Genomic DNA, 21543 nt, shown 5'->3' with positions numbered 1-21543 from the left:
CGCCCGCCCCGCCCCGCCCCGGAGCAAGAATGAGTCGGGCAGGCGAACTGGCTGGGCCCGGCGTGGTCTCCAGGCGGGTTTAATGGGGGTCCCGGGGCGCGGCCGGGGAAGCGGGGCCGTTCCGGGACCGGCCCCTTGGGGGCGTCAGGTGGGAGTGGGGAGGGCTGTGCCGAGACTGTTCCGTGAGTCGGTGGGAAGCGGGAGGACCCCGCACCGAGGGCCGGGCTGCGGGAGAGCGGCCGGGACCGGGAGGGGAGGGGAGGCGCGGCTGACCGCTCCGGGTCCGCCCGGCTCGTCCCGGCGCAGCCCCAACGGGACGAGGGCACGGTCGCGGGGTCACAGCGGGCCAGAGCTGCCGGCGGGCGGGCGCCCTCACAGGTGCGTGTCCTCCTCGAACACGTCCGAGTCCTCGGGGTCCCGCTTGCCCCCCATGAGCGCACTCCAGCCCCCCGGGCCGTTGACGGCCCCGCCGCCGTTCAGGCTGGGCTGCTTCTCCTGCATCTCCGACTGGCTGTCGCTGGCCACGTCCAGCGTGGGGTTGTCGTGGCAGCCGTTCTCTACGAAGCGCAGCTCCTCGCCGTGTGACTGCGGCGGTTGGGAGAGGGCCGCTGTGCGAGCGCCCCAACCCAAGCCCCCACCCGCCCGAACAGCTCCGAGCACACGGCCTGGAACCATTCACTGTTCCTTCCTTGGTCTGTGAGACCGGACACAGGGAACCCCCAGCAGACCAGACCCTTGAAAGATGTCCGTTCCCTTCTGTCCTGTTCCCACAACCAAACTCCTGATGAGACTTTGCACTCAGCAAGCCGGGGGCCTCCCTGACACCATCTGATCTCTCCCCACAGCCCCCACAGCCCCCACTGCACCTCTAGCACCTATCACTGGGCAGGTGCCCTGCAGACAGGAGGAATAAACTTGGGGGGAGGCTCTGGACAAGCAGCTTCAGGAGCAGACCCCCATCCCAGGACAATTACTGCCACCCCACCTGCAGTGTGGACAGTGAGTCTCAGATGACTGAACCCACTGGGTACTCTCTCCTCCATAGGCAGGACCCCCAGCCCAAGCCCTCCTGCCAATGTGCCCCCATGCTCACCACATGTTTGAGCTTGGGCAGCCGGCGCTGCCAGCAGTTATAGAGCAGGCCCAGCACGATGATGATGACACAGATGGCACCGATGACCACCAGCACCACAAAGAGCGTCCCATAGTCACTGCGCACCTGGCTGGCCCGTGCCTGGCAGCTGCTTGTAGTGGAGTAGTTCTGGATGCCAATCTGGGGGTGGGAGCGGCCAGTTTCCCCAGCTGAGGTCCTGGGTCCCAGCCCCGTGAGGGCTCCCCACGGGGCTGTAGGCTTGGGGCTCAGGGACAGGGGATGGGCTTTGAGAAGAGCTGGCATGCTCCTGACTATGCCCTCTTGGAGGCCTGGACCTGTGCTCATCTGGGACTCCATCCCTGTCTCTGCCCAATTGCCATCCGTTCACCAGATGGCAGCCCCAAACCTCTTGATGCCATGCCTCCATTCCCAACCTCCCCTTACATCCCCACCATGGCTCTGCCCTGATCCTGTCCCTGTTGGGGCAGAAGTCTGGCTCCCCTACTGATTCAGGTCGCTGAAACACAGCTTCTACCTTGGGTGTGGAGGTGTTCTATCACCATTATGGACAGTGCAGATCGGGATGCTGGGGACAGCCCACATCCTGGGCCACCACCAGCCTCCCACCTTTCCCCCTTTTCCCACTAAGAGTGGGTGGTGACCAATGACCCACCACCCATTTGGCTGGCCAGTACCTCCGCCACACTGCAAGCTGTCTTGGGTGGGCTGCTCTTCTCAGGCCTAGAGGCTGCTGCGCCCCTATTGGGCCAGGCTAATGAGCACCTCAAGCAGAGAGCAGGAAAGGGGAGGTGCTATCCTCGTAGGATGACAGGTGCCAGGGTGAGGGGGCTATCTACTAGCTTCCAATGCAGCGGCCTGGGAGCCTCCCTTTCTGCCTTGAAGTCCTCTACATGAGGCCAGGTTTCATCTCTGCGGGGGTATCTATGAACATCCTGTCTATTTCCAGTACTTTTCTTTACTGACTTTTTAAATTACCAAAGATCAGTTTCTCTTGCTAGGTTCAGCCACCTAACTGAAATTGCTAAATTTGCCAGACCAGGTCAGTCTGAATAGTGCCCGGCAAAGCTAGAACACCCAGGAGCAGGGAGAGGCAGGAAGTTTCTGTGGGAAAAAAAGATGAAGACCAGCCCAAGTTTCCACCTGTCCCCCCATCCCAGCACCCTGTGTTCATGAATCCAGAACTTAACAACTGGGAAGTCCCTTGGTAACCATCCAGGTAGTAAGGACAGCATTGTGCTTAAAAGCCTGGGCTCTTAAATCCTTCAGGCCTGGTCCAAAGCTTGGCTCTGCTGCTTCCTGGCTGTGCATTCTCAGGCGAATCACTTCCCTTCTGTGGGCTGCAGCTCTCATCTTAAATAGGACACCAATGGCAATCAACAGGGAACCCTGTTTAATCCTCACGAGGCAAGGGCTGGCGCTGAGGGCTGAGTGAGCGAACCCAGCGCAGTCTGGCACTTAGCAAGCGTTCAGTGTGCTTATCAAAAAAACCCCAAACCACCAGCGCAACCACCTTTCCGCATTGCATGTGACAGATAAGGAGGTGGGGTGCACGGTCATGCACAGCTCATCTTTCCCAGCTGTGAAATACTGCAGAGCCTGGGAAAAGGGAGAGGGCTGATGCCAGGTCACTGGGTTTCACAGTGAGCAGTTGGCATGGTGGCTGTCCTGGGGAAAGGAGGAGAGGAACCCAAGGTCCTCCCTGTTAGAGAAAGTGGAACAAGGAGCAGGAAGACCAAGGAGAAGAACCAAGGAGGCTGCCCCACCCACAGGCCCCTGCTCTGCTCAACCCTACACAGGGGTGGCTGACAGTGCAGGAGGACAGGCTGGCCAGAGTGTTGCTCAGCCCGTGTCTCTAGGACTGGCTGTGCAGCTGGCCAACTGTACTGGTTCAGGGCTGCTCCTCAAGATGGTGGGGCCGTCCCCTGAGCCTGAGCCCTGTCCTGCTAGATGATGCCTGACTGATGGGTTCTGAAGCATGCCCATGGCTGTTATGTTTTCTTTTGTGGTTTCTGAAACTGCATCACGCTTTCCTACCCCACGAGGCCTCTACCCAATTCCTAGGGCAATTCCCACTTACCCGCAGGACTCCCACTGACCAGTCCAGATCCCCCTCGGAGGTCCCATTCCTTCTGAGTCCTATCCTGACCACCACCCCCTCCGGGCCCTTTCATAAACTGCGGTGGTGCATACACATCCTGAAGCATTCGTGCACTCCATCTCTCCCGCGGGAACTGTGTCTTAGGAGGACTGAAAGGAGGAGCTGTGCAGAGCAAGAGCTGGGCTTCTGCTCCTTTGCACCACCGTGCCGGCTATCTCCCACCCCCAGGGAAGGCAGCCCTGCTCCCAGAGCTGTAAGGAATGAGAGGGGAGTAGGTCCCTGCCTTCTTACCTCCACCAGATTCCTGCGGATGTCACCCAGCATGGAAAGGACATCTTGAGTGGGCACCACCCCTGGGGGAAGGCACCATCATCAGCACAGCCTTGGCCACTGGGGCACACCCAACTCCCTGGGATAACCTCTGGCCTAAGCCTCCAGAGGCTAGTTTCCCTGCTCCTGACCACATGTAGACCCCATGGTGTACGCATTCCCCCTCTCCCCTATGCTTGCTTTCCACAGGGTGCCTCATTGCAAAGGAGTAAGTGAATGGCACCATGTGACAGGTGGGACACCAGGTGGTCACTCCCACAGCCCCACACTGCCACATTCTGAACGCGCCCCCTCCGCAGCCCACTGCTCCTGTGCCGTGCCTATTTTCTCCCGCCGTGGTGCTGAAGCCACACCTCTTCCCCTCCTGGTCCCCACGTTTGCACCCTCCTCCTCTTTGCCAGAACTCCAGTTCAACTCCAGTTGAACCCTACATTAGGGGCCCAACCACTACCTCTTGTTGCAATCCTAGGGTCCAAGGTCAAAGCCTCTGGGTGCTTTCCTGTGGTTCTGTAGACCTCCCGCAGCCCCCGAGAAGTGGTACTGGTTTGATGCTGCCTCCCTGGGCCCTCCCTTCCCTGTGCTGCCCCCACTCACCCTGCTCGCCCACCAGGGTCATCAGAAGATGCTGCTCCTTCTCACTGGGCTTGCTCAGGGAGATGTGCCAGTCCCCGTGGTGGCCACTGCCATGGCGGGGCAGCACCTCCTCCACCAGGGCCAGGAGCTGCAGCCCTCGGTGCTGCCGGAACACTTCCTGCAAGGACAGAAAGAGAGCCCCCAACCCAGTGAGCGAGAGGGCTCTACTGACTCCCCACCTCCAGGTCTAGCCCCCACTCCAGCCTCCAACCTCCCAGTGGCCAAACCCTGGGAAAGGCCATCTGGCTATTCCAGAGGGGACTGCTCTTACAGACCTGGAGACCATCGAGAGGCTCTGAGCCCGGCCTTTGGGCAGAACTGTGGGAACGTCAAGACACACATCCACTGGGCATCCAGATGTTCCTTCCTGCCTGAGCCTCTCACATGAGGAGGGTGTGGGGACTGCTGGGGGATACTTGCTATTGAACTTGGGGACAGATACATTCCAGTGCAACAAGTCTTGAAGCGGGTGTGTCATGTGTGAAGGCCTACAGAAGTCTGCTGATCAGGCCTGAGTATTCAAGTGTACAGCGCAAGGGATGAACATACTGGGAGGTCAGGCATGCAACAGACCAAAGATGCACCCCAAACCCAGGAGGAGAAGTGGGGAGCAGTAACAGGCTCACCTCTCACCCGTCATTGCAGAGATATAGCCCAAAGTGGGGGAGTCAAGAAAGCTGTCTGAGTACTCTTACAGTGGCACTGGTGGCCAGAGGAACTAAAACAGATACAGTTAAAATGGTAACCCCTGGAAGCAGTGGCCAGGGGCAGGAGGAGGGATATAAGCAGATTTTGTTCTCACCTGACACTCGCTTGTACTGTTTAGATTTTCCTGACCTTGTGTAGATATGATTGTGTAATTTAAAAAACAACAACAAGAGGCAGGTACTGGCCAGGAACTCAGTGAGTGGCAGAAACCCAGGCAGGCTACCAACCTAGTCCCATCAGGGAAGAGACCTTCCACTAGCCTACAGCTGCTCCCCACCCCCAGGCTCCTCTCCAGCAGCCTTCTTCCTCTAATAACCAGGAAATCACCGACCCCAGTTCCTGGCTTCCAAACCTTCTAGCAACGCAACTGTCCCAGCTGTTAAGCTTTCTCGTGAGTGCCCGGCCTTAGAGCTTTGACCCAGGGCTGCCTGCCAGGCCCAGGCATCTCATCAAACCATGCGGGGCCCTGACATTCCCATCTCCTTTCTGGTAAAGCCCAAGCTAGCGAGGCTTCCTGGTCATCATCCCAGCGTAAAGGCCACCAAAGGGACTTGTTACCATGGCAAGTGCCAGGTGCAAACGTGAGCCTTGGCCCTCACTGGCTGAACAGAAAGTCAACTCTGTTCTGAATTGGGGAGAAAACTGGTACCTGGAGATAGTCACATGTGCCTGGGAAAGCCCTATTCTCGAAATAGTTCTTACCGTCTTCATGTGCACGTGTGTGCATATGTGTGTAGGGATGGGATACACACCTGCATCTGCCTGAGCAGCAGGCTCTGTACCCAGCAGCCTCCCTGCTTACAAAAGGAACACATCCCCACCACAGGCAATACCTACCCCCATGCCACAGGCCTGTGATCCCCCATGTGTGCAGACCCACGTTCTGGGTCAAGATGTCTGCCTGGCTTAAGCCCACAGACCCACAGTGTCCATTCTGGCAGCATCTGATGACTATACATTTCATGCCATTTATTTTGTAGATGGGAACTGAGTGTCAGTGGCCTGGGGAGAAAGCCCTGAATTTGGAGTTAAAGAAATCTGGGTTCAGATCCCGGTTATGCCATTCAACAGCTCTGCAACTTTTAGCACAACACTGCACCTCTCTGAGTCTCGGCTTCCCGCTCTGAACATGTAGCTTTGGTCCTAACACCATGCACTTAATGTGAGGATTAAAAGAGAAGTGCTTATTCAGTACAGGTGCCGGGACAACTGATTATCCCAGTGTAAAAGAAAAAAAATCATACTATAGTCAATTCCAGATGGACACCAGATCTAAAGCTTTTAGAAGTAAGCATAGAAAGCTATCTTCAGGGGTGGCTGGGTGGTGCGCTCTGTTGAGTGTCCAACTTGGGTCACGATCTCAGGATCATGAGATCCAGCCCCATGTTGGGCTCCGTGCTCAGTGCAGAGTCTGCTTGAGTTTCTCTCTCCCTCTTCCTCTGTCCCTCTCCCCTGTGTGTGCTCTCTCTCCCTTTCTCTGTCTCTCTCTAAAATAAATAAATCCTTAAAAAAAAAAAGAAAGCTATCTTCATGACCTCTGAGTAGGCAAAGATTTCTAAAATGGACTTAAAAACACTAACCAAGAAGGAAAAAATTGGTAAGTTAGATTATTTTACGATCTATTTTTTAGGAATTGAGAACATCCATTTATCGGAAGGTGCCATCAAGAGAGGAAAAGGGCAGCCCACCGAGTAGCAGCAAATATTTATGAGATAAACATGTACACAGGCGCGCGCGTGCGTGCGCGCGCACACACACACACACACACACATCTCATATCCAGGATATAGAAATAATTCACCGAAATTAATTAAAAATAGTCAAGATATCCCAATTGGATCCAATCAGCCAAAACACATACGAAGAGGTGCTCAACTTCATGAATCAGGAAAATGCAAAATAAAACCACAAAGTGATACCACTACACTATACAGCTTGAAAACCAATTAAAATGAAGAAGACAAGGGGAAGAGGTGGTGGAGACAGGGGAGAACCAGACGTGTCATGCGCTGCTGGAGGCAGGAGAAGTTGTGCAAACACTTTGGGAAGTTGTGGGACAGCATCTGTTCAGGGTGAACAGAGGCAGGGACGTGGCCCCCGCGGTGTCACCCATGAGAGTGGTGTCCAGACGCTCACCAAAATACCTGTCTGAGAACATCCACGGTAGCCTACGCCCCATAGCCTGAAGCGGAACTACTCCAAGGCCCAGCAACATTAGAGTGGATGCATGAATGGAACACTAGACAGAAGCACAGTGAACAAACTTCACTACGTGCCGTCATCTAGATGAATCTCAAAAAGAAAACGCTGAGGGCAAACAGCCAGACACAAAATACTGCCTACTGAATGACTCTTTATACAAAGTGCAAGAGCATGCAAAATCAATGTATGGGGTTATAAACCAAGAAAATGGTTTCCTTTGAGGAAACAGTCTGGAAAGAAGAGTGAGAAGGGCTTTTGGCAGTGCTGATCGTGTGCCGCGTCTTGGTGTGGGGGCTGATTACGTAGGTGTGGTTATTTTGTGATGATCCATCAAGCTGAACGCTTAGGATCTGCGTGCTTTTCTGGACATACACTGTAAGTCATTAGAACTTTTCTGAAGTGCAATGCTCTCTTCCCTGCTGGCTCCTGGGTGGATGGTCCTTCCCTCACATCACACCGTTTCTCCCACAGTCAAGGCTCCAGCTCTCCTGCTACCATCCAAGCCCCTGTATCCAATGCCCTAAAGTTACATGTAACTCCTCGAAGTGCCCGGTATGGTCCTGATGGCAAACAGGAAGGGACACGTAACCCAGCCCATCATTTTGACTTGTGGCATTACAGCAGATAGAACTGACGAATGTCCTGCTCTTTCACCTTGCTATAAACACAGACAAACACTGGGGGAAAAATATAGGCAGAAACAGAGGGAACTCAAAGCCAGAAGAGTGAGCAGGTGCTAAAGCTACAGCAGTTTGCAGGGGTGCAAGACCCAGAAATGGAGCCCAGGAGCTGGAGACTTGGCTTTAAACGCTTGCATGTTCTTGGCCCACATGAAATGAAGAACTACAGCACAGTACCACGATGGAGCCTGAAGCCCCAAAGAGCCGCCCTTTCAGTGAAATTGGACTCAAAAACATTCCTGCTCACCTGGAGGAGCTGTCATGGGCTCTCCCACCTGCCCAGGTCCATGGGCAGGAGAAAAATGTTATCCAAGATCACTTAAAAACCCAGGCTTGTGCTTTACCTGGGTTTGGAGTCCAAATGTCCTTCGTGATATGAAAATCCAAGCCAAGAAATTAAGATGAAAGCTGACCTACGAATGCTGGAACTCCCAAAGTTTCCCTGAAACCATTCTGTTGGAAATCTTTTACAACCTGGGGCTGAAGAGGAGATCACAATAATAAAGAGTGATCCATTCCAGGGAACAAGGTACAAAGCCACAAACAGGAGAACTGACATCCTAGGATGTCCTGTTACTAAAACAAAAGGAAAGAGATCATGAAATCAATATACTCAAGCTAATTCAGAAAATGAAGGAATAGAAACCATAATGAAAGGAGGGAACAAAATGAAGAACAAAGGGAAGGATTTGGAGTCAGGGAGAAATTCTAAAAATATAAAACAGTTACCTATATTAAAGATTCAATGGATCAGACAAAAGATTAGACACTGCTGAAGAGAGTTATTAATTTGAAAGATAAAGCTAGGAAATTACTCAGAATGCATCAGAGAGATTTGTTTGTTTATACTTTGGAGAGAGAGAAAGCGTGAGCAGGGGAAGGGACAGAAAGAGAGTGAGAAAGAGAGAATCCTCAAGTAGCCTCCCGGCTGAGCATGGAGCCCCATGTAAGGCTCCATCCCAGGACGCCGAAGAGCCAAAACTGAGAGTTGGATGCTCAACCCACTGAGCCACCGAGGCACCCCTCATCAGAGAAATTTAAAAAAGAGAAAGCATGAAAGCATTAAGAGACATTGTAGATAGAAAAATAAGGCCCAATAAACTTCTAATGAGAATGAGAGAGAAATGGAAAATTGGTAGCATGTAACAAACTGCATATTCAATCCTAGTCCCAGGAATCTACTCTGAAGGTACATCCCAACAGCAGAAAAATACATACACACACGGTCATTCAAAGCAGCCTTATACATAACTGCAGGATACTGGAAACCACCCAAATGCCCACCACAAAGGAAATTTAATAAATAATCCAAAATACATACACATCATGGGGTTATTATTATTCAGTTGTAAAAATAAAATGATTGAGAATAATCTCCATGAACTAACATGAAGTGATTTTCCAGCATATATTGTTAAGCAAGAAAAGCAAAACACAAAAGAGTAATGTTATGTATGAACGGAGTTGTATCTCCCCCATAATTCGTATGTTGAAGTCTAACCCCCAGTACCTCAGACTGTGACTGTATTTGGAGACAGGATCTTTCAAGAGGTGATTAAGTTAAAATGAGCTCATTAGGGTGGCCCTATCCGATCAGATGGGGTCCTTACAAGAGGAGGAGATTAACAACACAGTCACGCACAGAGGGACCACAATGTAAAAATACAGAGGGAAGACGGCCATCTGCAAGGCAAGGAGAGAGGCTTCAGGAGAAACCAATTCTCCTGACACCCTGACCTTGGACTTCCAGCCTTCAAAACAGTGAGTGAATAAATTTATGTTTTTAAGCTACCCAGGGTGGTACTTTGTTATGACAGCCCTAGCAAACTAATAAAAATATAAATAGTATGCTACCTTTCCTGAAAGAAAGAATGGAAGAAATGAAATATCTGTCTGCTTATTGCTATAAAAAGAAACCCAGGAAGGATAAGCAGAAACTAATGAGATTGGTTACCTAGAGGGAGTGGGTGGGAACAGAAGGCAAGAGGTGATGGGGGAGAGGGGTGTTTCTCTAAGCACACATTTTTGTGTCATTTAGATGCTTAGAACCACACTGATGCTTTACACGGTCAAAAATACAACTGAATCAACAAGGATGAGGGGGCTAAGGTCCAAAACTGAATACAAACAGTAACAAATAAACCTAACTACATCTCAAATGTGTCTCAACTTACTCTCAGATGGTTTGGAAAAACCAGCTAAAACAGCTAAAAACAGCTAAAAGCTGGTGACTCTGGCTGAAAGATACAAAGGATATCTTTGCACCAGTCTTCTGAGATTATATCAAAATGAAAAGCTACCAAAAAAGAACATGAGAAAATTAAAGACATTCTTTACACTAATAAGGGCTGATATAGACATATCCTTGTAGAAAGAGCTGCTAAAGGGTATATTTCAGGAAAAAGGCAATTAAATTAGCAAGAAAGGAATGGGAATGTGAAAAGACATGTAAGCAAAGAAACAAATGTATTAATAAAGTAAAATAAGCACTGACTGATAATAATAATGACTGATCCTCGACATTACTAATCATCAGAGAAATGAAAATCAAACCCATAATGAGATTCCACTTCATACCCATTACGATGACCACCATTCAAAAAAACAGAAAACAGGGGCACCTGGGTGTCTCAGTTGGTCAAGCGTCTGCCTTCGGTTCGGGTCAGGATCCCAGGGTCCTGGGATCGAGCCCCACGTCAGGCTCCCTGCTCAGCGGGGAGCCTGCTTCTCCTTTCCCCACCCTCCCTATACTTTCTCAAATAAATAAAATCTTTAAAACACACACACACACACACACACACACACATACACACACATAGAAAACAAGTGCTGGTGAGGATGTGGAGAAACTGGAACCTTGGTCCACTGCTGGTGGGGATGTGAAATGGTGCAGTCACTGTGGAAAACACCGCAGATTTCTCTAAAAATAAAAAATAGAGGCACTATATGATCCAGCAATTTCACTTCTGGGTGTACATACCCAAAATGATTGAAATAGGGTCTCAAAGTGATATTGGTGGACTCACATTCATAGCAGCATTATTCACAACAGCCAAGATGGGGGAAGCTACCTGAATATCCATCGATAGACAAATACATACACAAAATGTGGCCTATAGATACCATAGACTATTGTTCTGACTTAAAAAAGGAGGAAATTCTGACACACACTGCAACATGGATGGACCTTGAGAATGTTCTACTGAATGAAATAAGGCAGCTGCAGAAGAACAGATACTGTATGAGTCCACTTGTAAGACATACTCAGAGTAGCCCAATTTCTAGGACAGTGGTTATCAGGGGCCTGGGAAAGTGATTAATGGGGACAGAATATATTTTTCAAGATGGGAATTCTGGAGATTTGTTTCATAACAATGTTGACATACTTAACACCATTGTAGTACCTTAAAAATGGTTAAGATGATCAATTTTTGTTAGATCTTTTTACCCTGGTAAAAAAAATCCATTAAAAAAAAGTAATGACTAATTAGGCAGTGATCAAATAGTAAATGAGAAAAACTATCAAGACAAAAACAGGGAAAGCAGAATGAAAGCATTTTTATATACGTATGTGTTACTTGGAAAGAAGACAGACATTATCTTCAGACTTTATTGTTCAAATATGCACATACAAAATTTAAGGGTCTCAAGGACCCTTACTGTGGTCTCTAAGTACCATTTCCCAATAAAAGGAATGATGGCTTGGAGAAATGTTGATTTCATGCCTGGGGGAAGGAAAGTACAAGATGAGCCCAAACATCCTGTCACACCAGAAACCAAGGAAACTATCAAACATTAATTGGTTGGCCAAAAAGGCTTAGAAGCCAACTCAAAGAGGCTCTCGCTGGCCAGAGATGGGGCGTGTAAAAGCATCAATAAGAATAAATAGTCACTGCAATAGATTCAAATGTATCAATCATGTTTAAAAAAAATCTACTTGTTTATTACTTATAGTGGGGAAAAAAGAAAACAACCTTCTGGATCACTTTTGAACTAAACACAAGCATATACTTTCACTTTTCTCCAAACCCACTAAATGAGAGTAAAGAATTTTTTCAAGGTCTAAAAGCACAAAGACAAAAACAAAACAAAACGGAAGAGGAAACAAGAACAACAAAATCCGGGCACTGGAGGCATATGGATGAGTTAGAATTTCCTAATCTAGCAAGCCCCAAAGAGCCAGATCCTCAGCTGAAATGGGACAAGCTGAGAAGCAATCACACTTACAGTGTCAAACCCCCAACTCACACGCTCTTGAATAGGCAGCACGGGTTACCTTCGGAAGGGAGGATGAAAATGGTTCTAAAAATAGGAAAACTGTTTAAGAAGCAGCTGGATCCCTAATTCCTCTCCCCAGCACTGCAGAGCTGACAAATGTCCCTGCCCCCTGGCAGAAGCCTGGAAATTGATTCTGCAAAGAGGGTAAAAGAGAGGCCCTCTGACCCAGAGGACATGAGGCACCACTGTGGGAGGGGGCTCATGCTCAAAGAGGGAGTAAATGAATTTGTCTGTGCTCACTTGCCCTAACACTGAGGCGCCCAGCCCTCTCCCCACCCTGCCTCCCGGAACACTGGCAACCAGCCCTTTATGCTCCCAGTAGGACAGACGTTCCTTTTTCAAAGAATCTAGTCGCCCAAGAGGAAGGACCTAAAAATGTTGACATTAAAAACTCAAATGGCCCAGCCAGTCCACCCTCCTGAGAAGCCAGTTAACAAACCCCACTCCAAGCTCAAAGCTTCAACCAGCTTTTTGATGGCCCTCCTTAAATAGCTCTGAAAGAACCCACCAGACATCTGGGGAGCAAAGGCAAGTGAGAAAACCAAGGCCAAAACCAACAAATAAGGAAAGCAACTTTTTAAAGACAGTTTCAATATGTTCCAGGCGATAAGACATTGCACACGTGAACAAAACTATTCCTTGAGGGCTTCTGGGTGTCTCAGTGGGTTAAAGCCTCTGCCTTCGGCTCAGATCATGATCCCAGGGTCCTGGGATCAAGTCCCGCATCGGGCTCTCTGCTCAGCGGGGAGCCTGCTTCTCCGTCTCTCTCTGCCTGCCTCTCTGCCTACTTGTGATCTCTGTCTGTCAAATAAATAAATACAATCTAAAAACAACAACAAAAAAAAACTATTCCTTGAAATTAAACAGAGTAGGGCAAGAATAAAAGAGCCCTTAGGAATTTAAACATATGAAGGCACTCCTCTTTTAGACTTGGGTGGGGGCTGGCTCCTCCCCTGGGTTAGGCTAGGCCCCTCCCCATGCCCAGCATGCTCCCCTCTGTCCACGCTTGGCCGCCCACCCCCTCCCATCCTTCTCCGTGGTCCCCGCCTAGCTCGGCACTCACACAGTCTATGTTCTCCGTCATGTTCAGAATGATGTAGTTCTTCCCGGCCAGATTGCTCCAGTCTTTGCAGATCACCTGGACAGTGAGACCAAAAGAAGGGCCACAGTTACAAAGGCACAAGGAAAGGCAACCGGTGAAAGCACAGATGGAAACCCTTTGAGAAGCCGGATGGGAAGGCCAGCTGCAGGTCTGGGACAGCTAGGTGGGAGCCGACAGCCTCTGCAGGGTGGCAAGCCCAGGCTCCAGCCGCAGGCTCACAAACCCAGATGTCTCTAGGGACCACACTGAGGATGTCTTCAATGAGAGGAGGGGCCTGACAGGGCTTTGCCCGAGCTACAGGCCTTCAGTGGCAACCGTGTGGGGGTTTCATGTGCCCTAGGCCAAAGGAAAACAGGCCTGAAGGCCAGATGCACAGGCTGGCGACTTGGGACTCCCCTTCCCTTCTCTCCCTTCCCAGGTGCGAGCACTGGCCCGGGCGTGTGTGCTGGGCAGGGGTGAGGAGGAGAGCAGAGGGCGACTGCACGTCCAGGGTGGGTGTGGAGATGGGGGGCGGGCACAGGGCCGGCAGTGGGAAGGCCACGGGAGGCAGCAGTAGCACTGAACAAGGCCGAGCTAGGGAAGCTGAGCTCTTCCAAGAGCTTTGCGTGTTAAGTGTGGTGAGAACAACCGTACAGGGCTGTGAGGCGTGCATCCCAAAAGTTCTGCTGGGGTTCTACATGCTATCCAAGGGCCTCCCACCTCAGCCTGGCAGACCCTCCCATCCCCACCGTGCAGCCAGGGGATGACCAGACCCCTTAGAGAAGGTGCCGCCAAACGGCCTTCATGTGTTCTCACTTTACCTGAGTAGAATCCCAGGGTATTCTGGACTGGGCTTCGGCGGCCTGTCCTTCCTGGGGCTGCTGGCTAAGGTCTTCTTGCCCCAAAGTAGCAGAGGAAGGGGTTAGTTCCACATCTCGGGGGGCCAGGGGGAAAGATGCTGAGGCTCCAGGGTAAAGGGGATCTTCATCTGGGCTCTCAGCCCCACTGGGAGCTTCTGTTTGAGGGAATGATGCCAAGGACGGCGCCTCCCCTTGCTTCCCAGCCAGCCCCACTGCTCCCACAGTGGCCTCCTCGCTTGCTTCCCAAGGGGCCTCAAACTCTACCCCATGCCCCTCGGCTGGCAGCATTGTGCCCCCTGCCTCCTGGCTGATGAAGTCCTGACCCCCCAGGGTCACTGTACTTGGGGTGACTGCAGGTGGTGACAGGCTGGGCTCCATGCTGCTCCCCACCTCCACACCCGAGGAGGCCTGGTCCCCAGATTCTTCATGCCTGTGTTTGGCAGCCCCTGGCATCTGGCTGCTGCTGGTGGGGGAAAAGCTGTGGGACTGAGTATGGGCTTCTTCTTGGGATCTGTTCACAGGCAGGAGCTCCTCTTCCTCTTCCTCTTCCTCTTCCTTCTCGATCTCCTCCTTCTCCCGCTCTTCCTCCTCCTCTTCCTCCTCTTCTTCCTCCTCCTCTTCCTCCTCTCCAGGAGCCATATGCCATGGTGGCTCCACCAGGTTCATCTTGGGCAAGGGAGAGGGCAGACTTGGCACCTCTTGACCCTGGCTGGTGTCTTCTATTGGACCCGCTTTCTCAGTCAAGTCTGGAAAGACGTAATCTAAGGACAGAGACAGAAACCTCATTTGCTAGTTTCATCATCCACCACTGATCTGTTCAGTATTCACAGAGCAGATGACATGAAGCAACCATGAGACCCACAGGGGGACAGCGGGGAGTCGGATTACCAGTCCTTTTGGAAAGGAGTGGGAAATAAAGCTGGACAGTGAGGGTGGGGGGTGGGGCAGACTGTGCGAGAGACGAGGGCCAGGCTAGTCCTTGTTTCCTTCACGATGACAAAAATGACACAAATCTGCCACTAAAATTCTGTGAATACTGGAATGTATAAAGTAGAAAGAAAGTGTGTATGATCGCACCCCTGGGAGATACCCCTCGTTAACAGTCCATGACAAGAAGTTAACATCTCTATGGTTCTTACAATGCATTTGTGTTTCCTCCTCTGGGGATTTTGCCAAGAAGACCCCAGACAACCCATTAGAAAAGGGTCCCTTTATCTCTTTCCCAGTGGGTTGTAATGGGAGGCCTCTTGGTAAAACCCTCAATGAGGTCTGAGAACCTTCTGATCACAGAGACAGACAAGACACAGAGATCGTGACCATTTTTCCTAAACCGTGCTCTTTTGCTGAGATTTAGGCCCTGGCTGGGAAACAAAAGAAAGATATCAGGAGAGCTCAACAGAGCCCACTGGCTGAGCTCAGAGCCTCCCAGAATGGACAGGGTCACTGTTGGAAATGACGGGGAATTTTATCCTTCCTGCCATTCCTGGGAACCATATCTCGAAATGCAGGACTTAGGAGGCCTCCTGGACAAGCAGGACTTGTTCTGGTTTTGCAGTGAACCCTAGGCCTCTTCAGGGTAACAACATAGGAAACTCATGGGCCTGTTCAGTTGGGAGATTCATTCAAAATACCAGAAGTGATTTCTAGGTAGCAACTTAAATTGGCTGCCATTTTGTTGCAAAATAAATATCAAAGACTATTTTTAAATACTCTTTAGACATGAGAGAGGCAGTTTAAAGTAGGGAACTGGGCCTCCTCCCTCAAAATTTCTATCAAATGATAGAATGGCTTTTCAACTGTCAAATTAAAGTTTTAAAGGTTTAGATAAAATTCTGGGAATATGGAAAGCAGATGAAATCACAAGAATAAATTAACCATTCAGCCAATACAAACACCGGGAAAGATACTGAAGAAGGGAGGCATCTTCCCAACAGAATTAAGGAGAGAGAGCAACTATGGGAACAGCAAGAACACAGGACACAGAACATTCAGGTAATGGAAGATAATTTTTAAATTCCAGTTACTATCTCAGAGAGACCCAAAGATATTACCTCCCTAAAATAAGAACAGGGTAGTAAGAGAATCAAGTAATCTCTTAAAAAAAAAAAAGAAAAGAAAAGAAAAGAAAAAGGTCTGTGGAAACTGAAATTAAATTGTCAAAATATAAAAATTCAATAGAACAGGTGGAAGAAAAAAAGTCAAGGGAAAGCCTCAAGAGCAAAAGTAAAAGGACAAGATAGAAAAGTTAAAAAATACAGATGACCAGTGCAAGAGATCTAATATCTAACTAACTAACTATTCCAAAAAGAGAAGAACCCTTAAAATGGAGAGAATAAATAACCAAACAAAGAAAAAAATTTCCCATATCCCATATGGGAATCTTTACATTGAAAGGGTATATAATTGAGGTAAGTGATAAAAGACTCACACTTAGCCTCATTCTCATATTTCAGAATTCTAAAGAGCAAGATAAGATCCTAAAAGTTCTCAGAGAAAGAACAGGTTAACCTATAAAGTAATAATTAATTATCTCCAAGCTTCTAATTCATAACAGTAGACTACAGGAAGCTAAATTGAAAATGCATTTAGAACTCTGAAGGGACTATATTTTGAACCTGGTATTTTATACCCAACTAAATTATCATTCAAGTATGATTACAAAATACAGACATTTTCATATATGCAAAAGACTTAAAAGTTTTTCAATCCACAGATTCTGAGAGAAGTACTTAAGGAAGTTCTCCAAGAAATCCAAAGAAGACATGGAATCAAGAAACATGAGAGGAAGTCATAAAAATAAATCTCTGGAGGGAAGCTGTGCAGTGGGCCTAGAGAACAAGCATTCAAATTAGAACGTGGATCCATATGGCTCTGAGAATTATTACAAAAAGAAAAATTGATTCCCTATTAAGAAAAAGTATAATTTTTTGAAGCTAAGTGATCTTGGTGATAATTATAATAATTAAATTATAATTATATAATATTATATATTAAATTATAATCTTTAACTGAATAATCAAATATCATTTAGACAAATAATTAAATGAATATTTATTTAAATGAATAATTAAAATATTCTACCCAATCTACTTTTGTTAAGTGTACTCTTTTTGAGTAGAAGTGATTGGTAACTTAAGATCTTCCTCTCCTCAGCCCCTGCACACACTCTGTAGGGAAGCTTACCTACTCCCTACACGAAGCAGCCATGGTGTTCAGGGGAGAAGTATGCTTCTGGAACAGAGACCACAGAATACTGTGGAGACCTACACAAGCCTCTGATACTGCACAATCTAGTATCACCTTTATAAATATCAAAGAATGATCAAGATTCACAGGACATTAGGGGAAAGCCAGGCTCATGAAGAAGCATGAAGGAGAGAAAGCAAAGCAACTCACTTCTGAGAGAAGAGTTAATCTAGTAAACAAAGAAAACTTAGAAACATTTCTTATTAACACCTCTAGAGAGACTCGAGGAAATTACACCCATAAAACAAGTTTATAAAAGAATGGAAGTATTTTACTTCAACAGAAGTAAGCACTTTTTAATAGATCTGTTTAAAATTGAAATACAATGCATAAAAACATAATTGGAATGGACTGGATGGCCACTTGACAGGAAGATGATATAATAGCACACCACGGGACGGGGACGCCTGGGTGGCTCCGTTGGTTAAGCGGCTGCCTTCGGCCCAGGTCATGATCCCAGCGTCTTGGGATCGAGTCCCACATCGGGCTCCTTGCTTGGCAGGGAGCCTGCTTCTCCCTCTGCCTCTGCCTGCCACTCCGTCTGCCTGTGCTCTCTCTCTCTCTCCCTCTCTCTCTGTCTGACAAATAAATAAATAAAGTCTTTATTAAAAAAAAAAGATTTTATAATAGCTCACCACATGGATGCTGGGGAAATGGACATATACAACCCCTTACAGGCATGAGATTTTATGGCTAGAAGATTGCCCTGACAATAATGTGCAAGAATTTGATGACAGAGGGGACGAATGAAAGCAGAGAAAGAGTTGGGGGTTTGCTGCAATGTTCTGGGAGAGATAAACACAGATGATGACATTGGAATGATGAGAGAACAGGTTCAAGAGATGACCCCAGGGGCATCTGGGTGGCTCAGTCGGTTAAGCGGCTGCCTTTGGCTCAGGTCATCAACCCAAGGGTCCTAGGATCGAGCCCCACATCAGGCTCTCTGCTCAGTGAAGAGCCTGCTTCTCCCTCTTCCTCTACCTGCCGCTCTGTCTACTTGTGCTCTCTCTCTCTCTGTCAAATAGATAAAATCTTTAAAAAAAGAGAGAGAGATGATAAATCAAAGCGAATCGAGGGTGGACTTGACACCCTGTGTGCATCGGCTGACTAACAGGAAGAAGGGGGCACTCCAGCTAACAGTGGGGGCAGCCATGCCCGAAGCAGAAATGGTCATGTCTAGAGGCAAAGTGCGTGGAAAACCCTTAACAATATGTATTTGGTGAACCCTTGACTGCCAACTTCTGCCTCCTGAACCTGCCCCTTTAGGGAGAGAAAAGAGCCTCTAAGGGCACAGACTGCTCCTGCTCCTTCATTAGGCTCCCTACTGTGGGATCACGCCCAGATAGCCAGCCCCTGACTCATCCTTCCTCAGCGAGTTCATGGACTCCAGAGACTTAATCTATTGCCTCTCTGCTAAAGACTCCCAAATTTACATCGCCCACCAGGCCTTGGCCTTCTCCAGCTCTATCGTTTCCTGAGACTTGACAAATCAGTAAACGCCACACCCTGAACACAGACTCAGCAGGATTTTTTTCCCACTTTTTTTTTTAGACCACCTCCCAGCATCCAGAGTTATTCCTTCTTCTCTTATCGTGTGATCTTGGTCCCATTGCTAATCGGCAGTGTGCCCTTGGACATGCACTTGACTTCCCTGTGTCTCGTTTTCCTTTTCTGTGAGATAACAACAGTACCTAGCACCCAGGGCTGTGGTCAGGAGGCATTGAGATAAAACCTGGACACAGCCCACACTGCACAGCAAATGAGTGATTGATTTTAAGTATTCCTCTATCTCCTCCTCCTTCTTATTATCATTAAATTTTTATGTGGTAAAATCGTAAGGGGAAAAATGGCAGCATTTTGGAAGTCTGCTCCACAGGCTGACAGACAGGATAGGGGCCTGCATGATAAATAAATCGAAGTGAATCAAGGGAAGAGGGAAGGGCAGGGAAGGATCAATGCTTTCCTGACAAGCCTAGATATGACCTGAGTATCGGAAAGGTCTCTTACACAGAAAGAAGAAGTTAATGGGAGACTCAGTGGGGGCGCAGACTATGAACCAGAGGTGTGGTGGGAAGTGGAACGTGAGCAGGCGGGGGACAGACCCAAGGGGGATGAAAATGGGGATGCCAGAAGAGTGGGGAGTGGGATGGGATCCAAACGTGAATGTAGACTGACCAGTAGAGAAGCCATGCTCAGTCCAAGAGGAGAACCATGGTCTGCTTAACTGAGAAAGATAAAACAGTACTTCTGTGCCGTTCCTGCCAAAAATGTAGACCCTGACTCATGGGGAAACACGAGACAAAACTGAGGGATAGTCTACAAAATAACTAGCCTATCTCCTTCAAAACTGTTGAGGTCATGAAAGACAAAGAAAGACTGGAGAATTTTCCAGAATAAAAGTGACTAACGAGGGGCGCCTGGGTGGCTCAATGGGTTAAGCCTCTGCCTTCAGCTCAGGTCATGATCTCAGGGTCCTGGGATTAAGCCCTGCATTGGGCTCTCTGCTCGGCGGGGAGCCTGTTTCCCCACCCCCCACACCCCGCCTGCCTCTCTGCCTACTTGTGATCTCTCTCTCTGTCAAATAAATAAATAAAATCTTAGAAAAAAAAATGACTAACGAGGCATGACAACAAATACAGTACCTGATTTGGGACTGGACAGTGAACTATATAAAATAATTTTGTTTTCTTTTGCTACAGCAGACACTGGGGGGGGAGTGGGGGAGTGGTAAGTTTGAGCAGAGTTTGTCATTGTATAGTAGTATTGTGTCCGTGTCAATTTCCTGATGGTCACTGTACTGTGATTCTGTAAGAGAATGTCTCTGTTCTTAAGAAATAGACACTGAAGTATGCAGTGTAAGTAAAGGGGCACTGTGTCTGCAAGATACTGACAAATGGTTCAGAAAAAAACTGTATGTTCATAAGCACATACACATATTTGGTAAAATACTAACAGTGCGGGAATCTGAGTGAAGGGTGTGTGGGAATTATTCTTGCAAATCTTCTGGAAATTTGAAATTATATTTTAAATAAGGAATTACACACAGAGAGAGAGCGCACATCACTTTAAATAGGAGAGGGATATGGGAAAGGATGGCTCCACAGTGGGGGAGGCACAAAGGGCCTGGCAAGGCAGGTGGCTGCCCCAGCCGCTGGTCTCCCAGTGCAGGGACAGCAGTATGTCCTGAGCCCTCTCCACGGCTGTCACTGACACCTATGACTCCACATGGCGAGAGCCTGTTCTGCTTAGTGCCCTAGACTTTGCTTCCTAGCCCATCTACTTCAGCATCTGGAGTCAGGACAGGCAGGGGCCTGCACACCCTGAAATCTGTCTGGGACGAAGGCATACCAGCAGGGCACTCCCCGCACACCCCACATCTGAACACAAATGTGTACAAGCAGAGATGCCCAGGAGACACGTTCAAGACAGCAGGAAAGCCGGTCAAAGCCCCAGGAAGATAGTGACAGTTGGGACACCAAAAAGGTGAGAGGTCCTCACAGCTCAGACCCTCCAGAGGGAGCTCCAGCCTGGCCTCAAACATGGGAGGTCAGGAAGTGGCTACACTGCAAGGACACTGCAAGGTCTCACCTCGCCATCGGTGAGACTGCAGAGGAACGCCTGGGACCTCCACCAACCTCTTCCTCCTGCGTCCACAGCTTCCCCCACCGAACGCAGGGCAGCAGCTCTGTGAAGTTGTAGTACCCCCTGGTGGCTTACGTTGGAAACTACGTCTTCCCAAACCACCCCCCACCCTCAAAGGAAACCAGGCTTCCAAAGGACATAGCCTTAAGTGAAGCTCACAGAGGGGAGGACACTTGCTCTAAATTGTGAAAATACACTTATCAGAACTGGCTTGTGCGTGGTTAGCCAGTCTTTACAGACCCACCTGTTCAGTTAGGCCAATGCCCAGACTGGGCTTCAGATGCAGGGGGAGGAGCAAACTGACAGAGGAGCATCCTCTCTCCCCCTCCATCGGCACCACAAGCCATGGGCCGTCTCTTGGAAACTGGGCTTGAATCACCAGACTAGTTGACAAGTAAGGGCTCAAGGCGCAGCTTCAAGGTTCTATGGCCAGGGGCTAGAATGCCGGCTAACCAGCTTCTAGGCCCCCCACCACTCCTCTGGGACCTTGAGGCTGAGGTGAAATGACATAATACATTCAGATCAGCTCGCCCAGAAGGCCTGCTCTTCTCCCTCGGGCCATCTCTTAAAGTCACACTGCTGCCACACTCCACATGCTCCAGCTCACTGCAGTTGAATCCGCGGGCAGGTGTTCCTACAATGGGACTCCACTGGACGCGCTAGAACCTCCA

General features: G+C 48.9%; 1 protein-coding gene across 1 annotated transcript in view; it reads right to left on the bottom strand.

Annotated features, from left to right (window-relative positions):
• Nucleotides 1-49: 49 nt before the first annotated feature.
• PODXL2 (podocalyxin like 2) overlaps nt 50-21543 on the bottom strand; it is a 36016-nt gene continuing 14522 nt past the window's right edge. The window contains exons 3-8 of the mRNA XM_080816476.1: nt 13946-14745; nt 13107-13181; nt 4137-4293; nt 3504-3565; nt 1094-1273; nt 50-585 (exon numbers count right to left, since the gene is read on the bottom strand). Coding sequence (XP_080672602.1) covers nt 373-585; nt 1094-1273; nt 3504-3565; nt 4137-4293; nt 13107-13181; nt 13946-14745 — 1487 coding nt within the window. The 3' untranslated portion in view covers nt 50-372. The remainder of the gene's footprint in view (nt 586-1093; nt 1274-3503; nt 3566-4136; nt 4294-13106; nt 13182-13945; nt 14746-21543) is intronic.

Source organism: Martes martes (assembly GCF_963455335.1).
Source record: "Martes martes genome assembly, chromosome: 1".
Classification (NCBI taxonomy): Eukaryota; Metazoa; Chordata; class Mammalia; order Carnivora; family Mustelidae; genus Martes; species Martes martes.
This window is presented reverse-complemented; position numbering and strand designations above follow the sequence as displayed.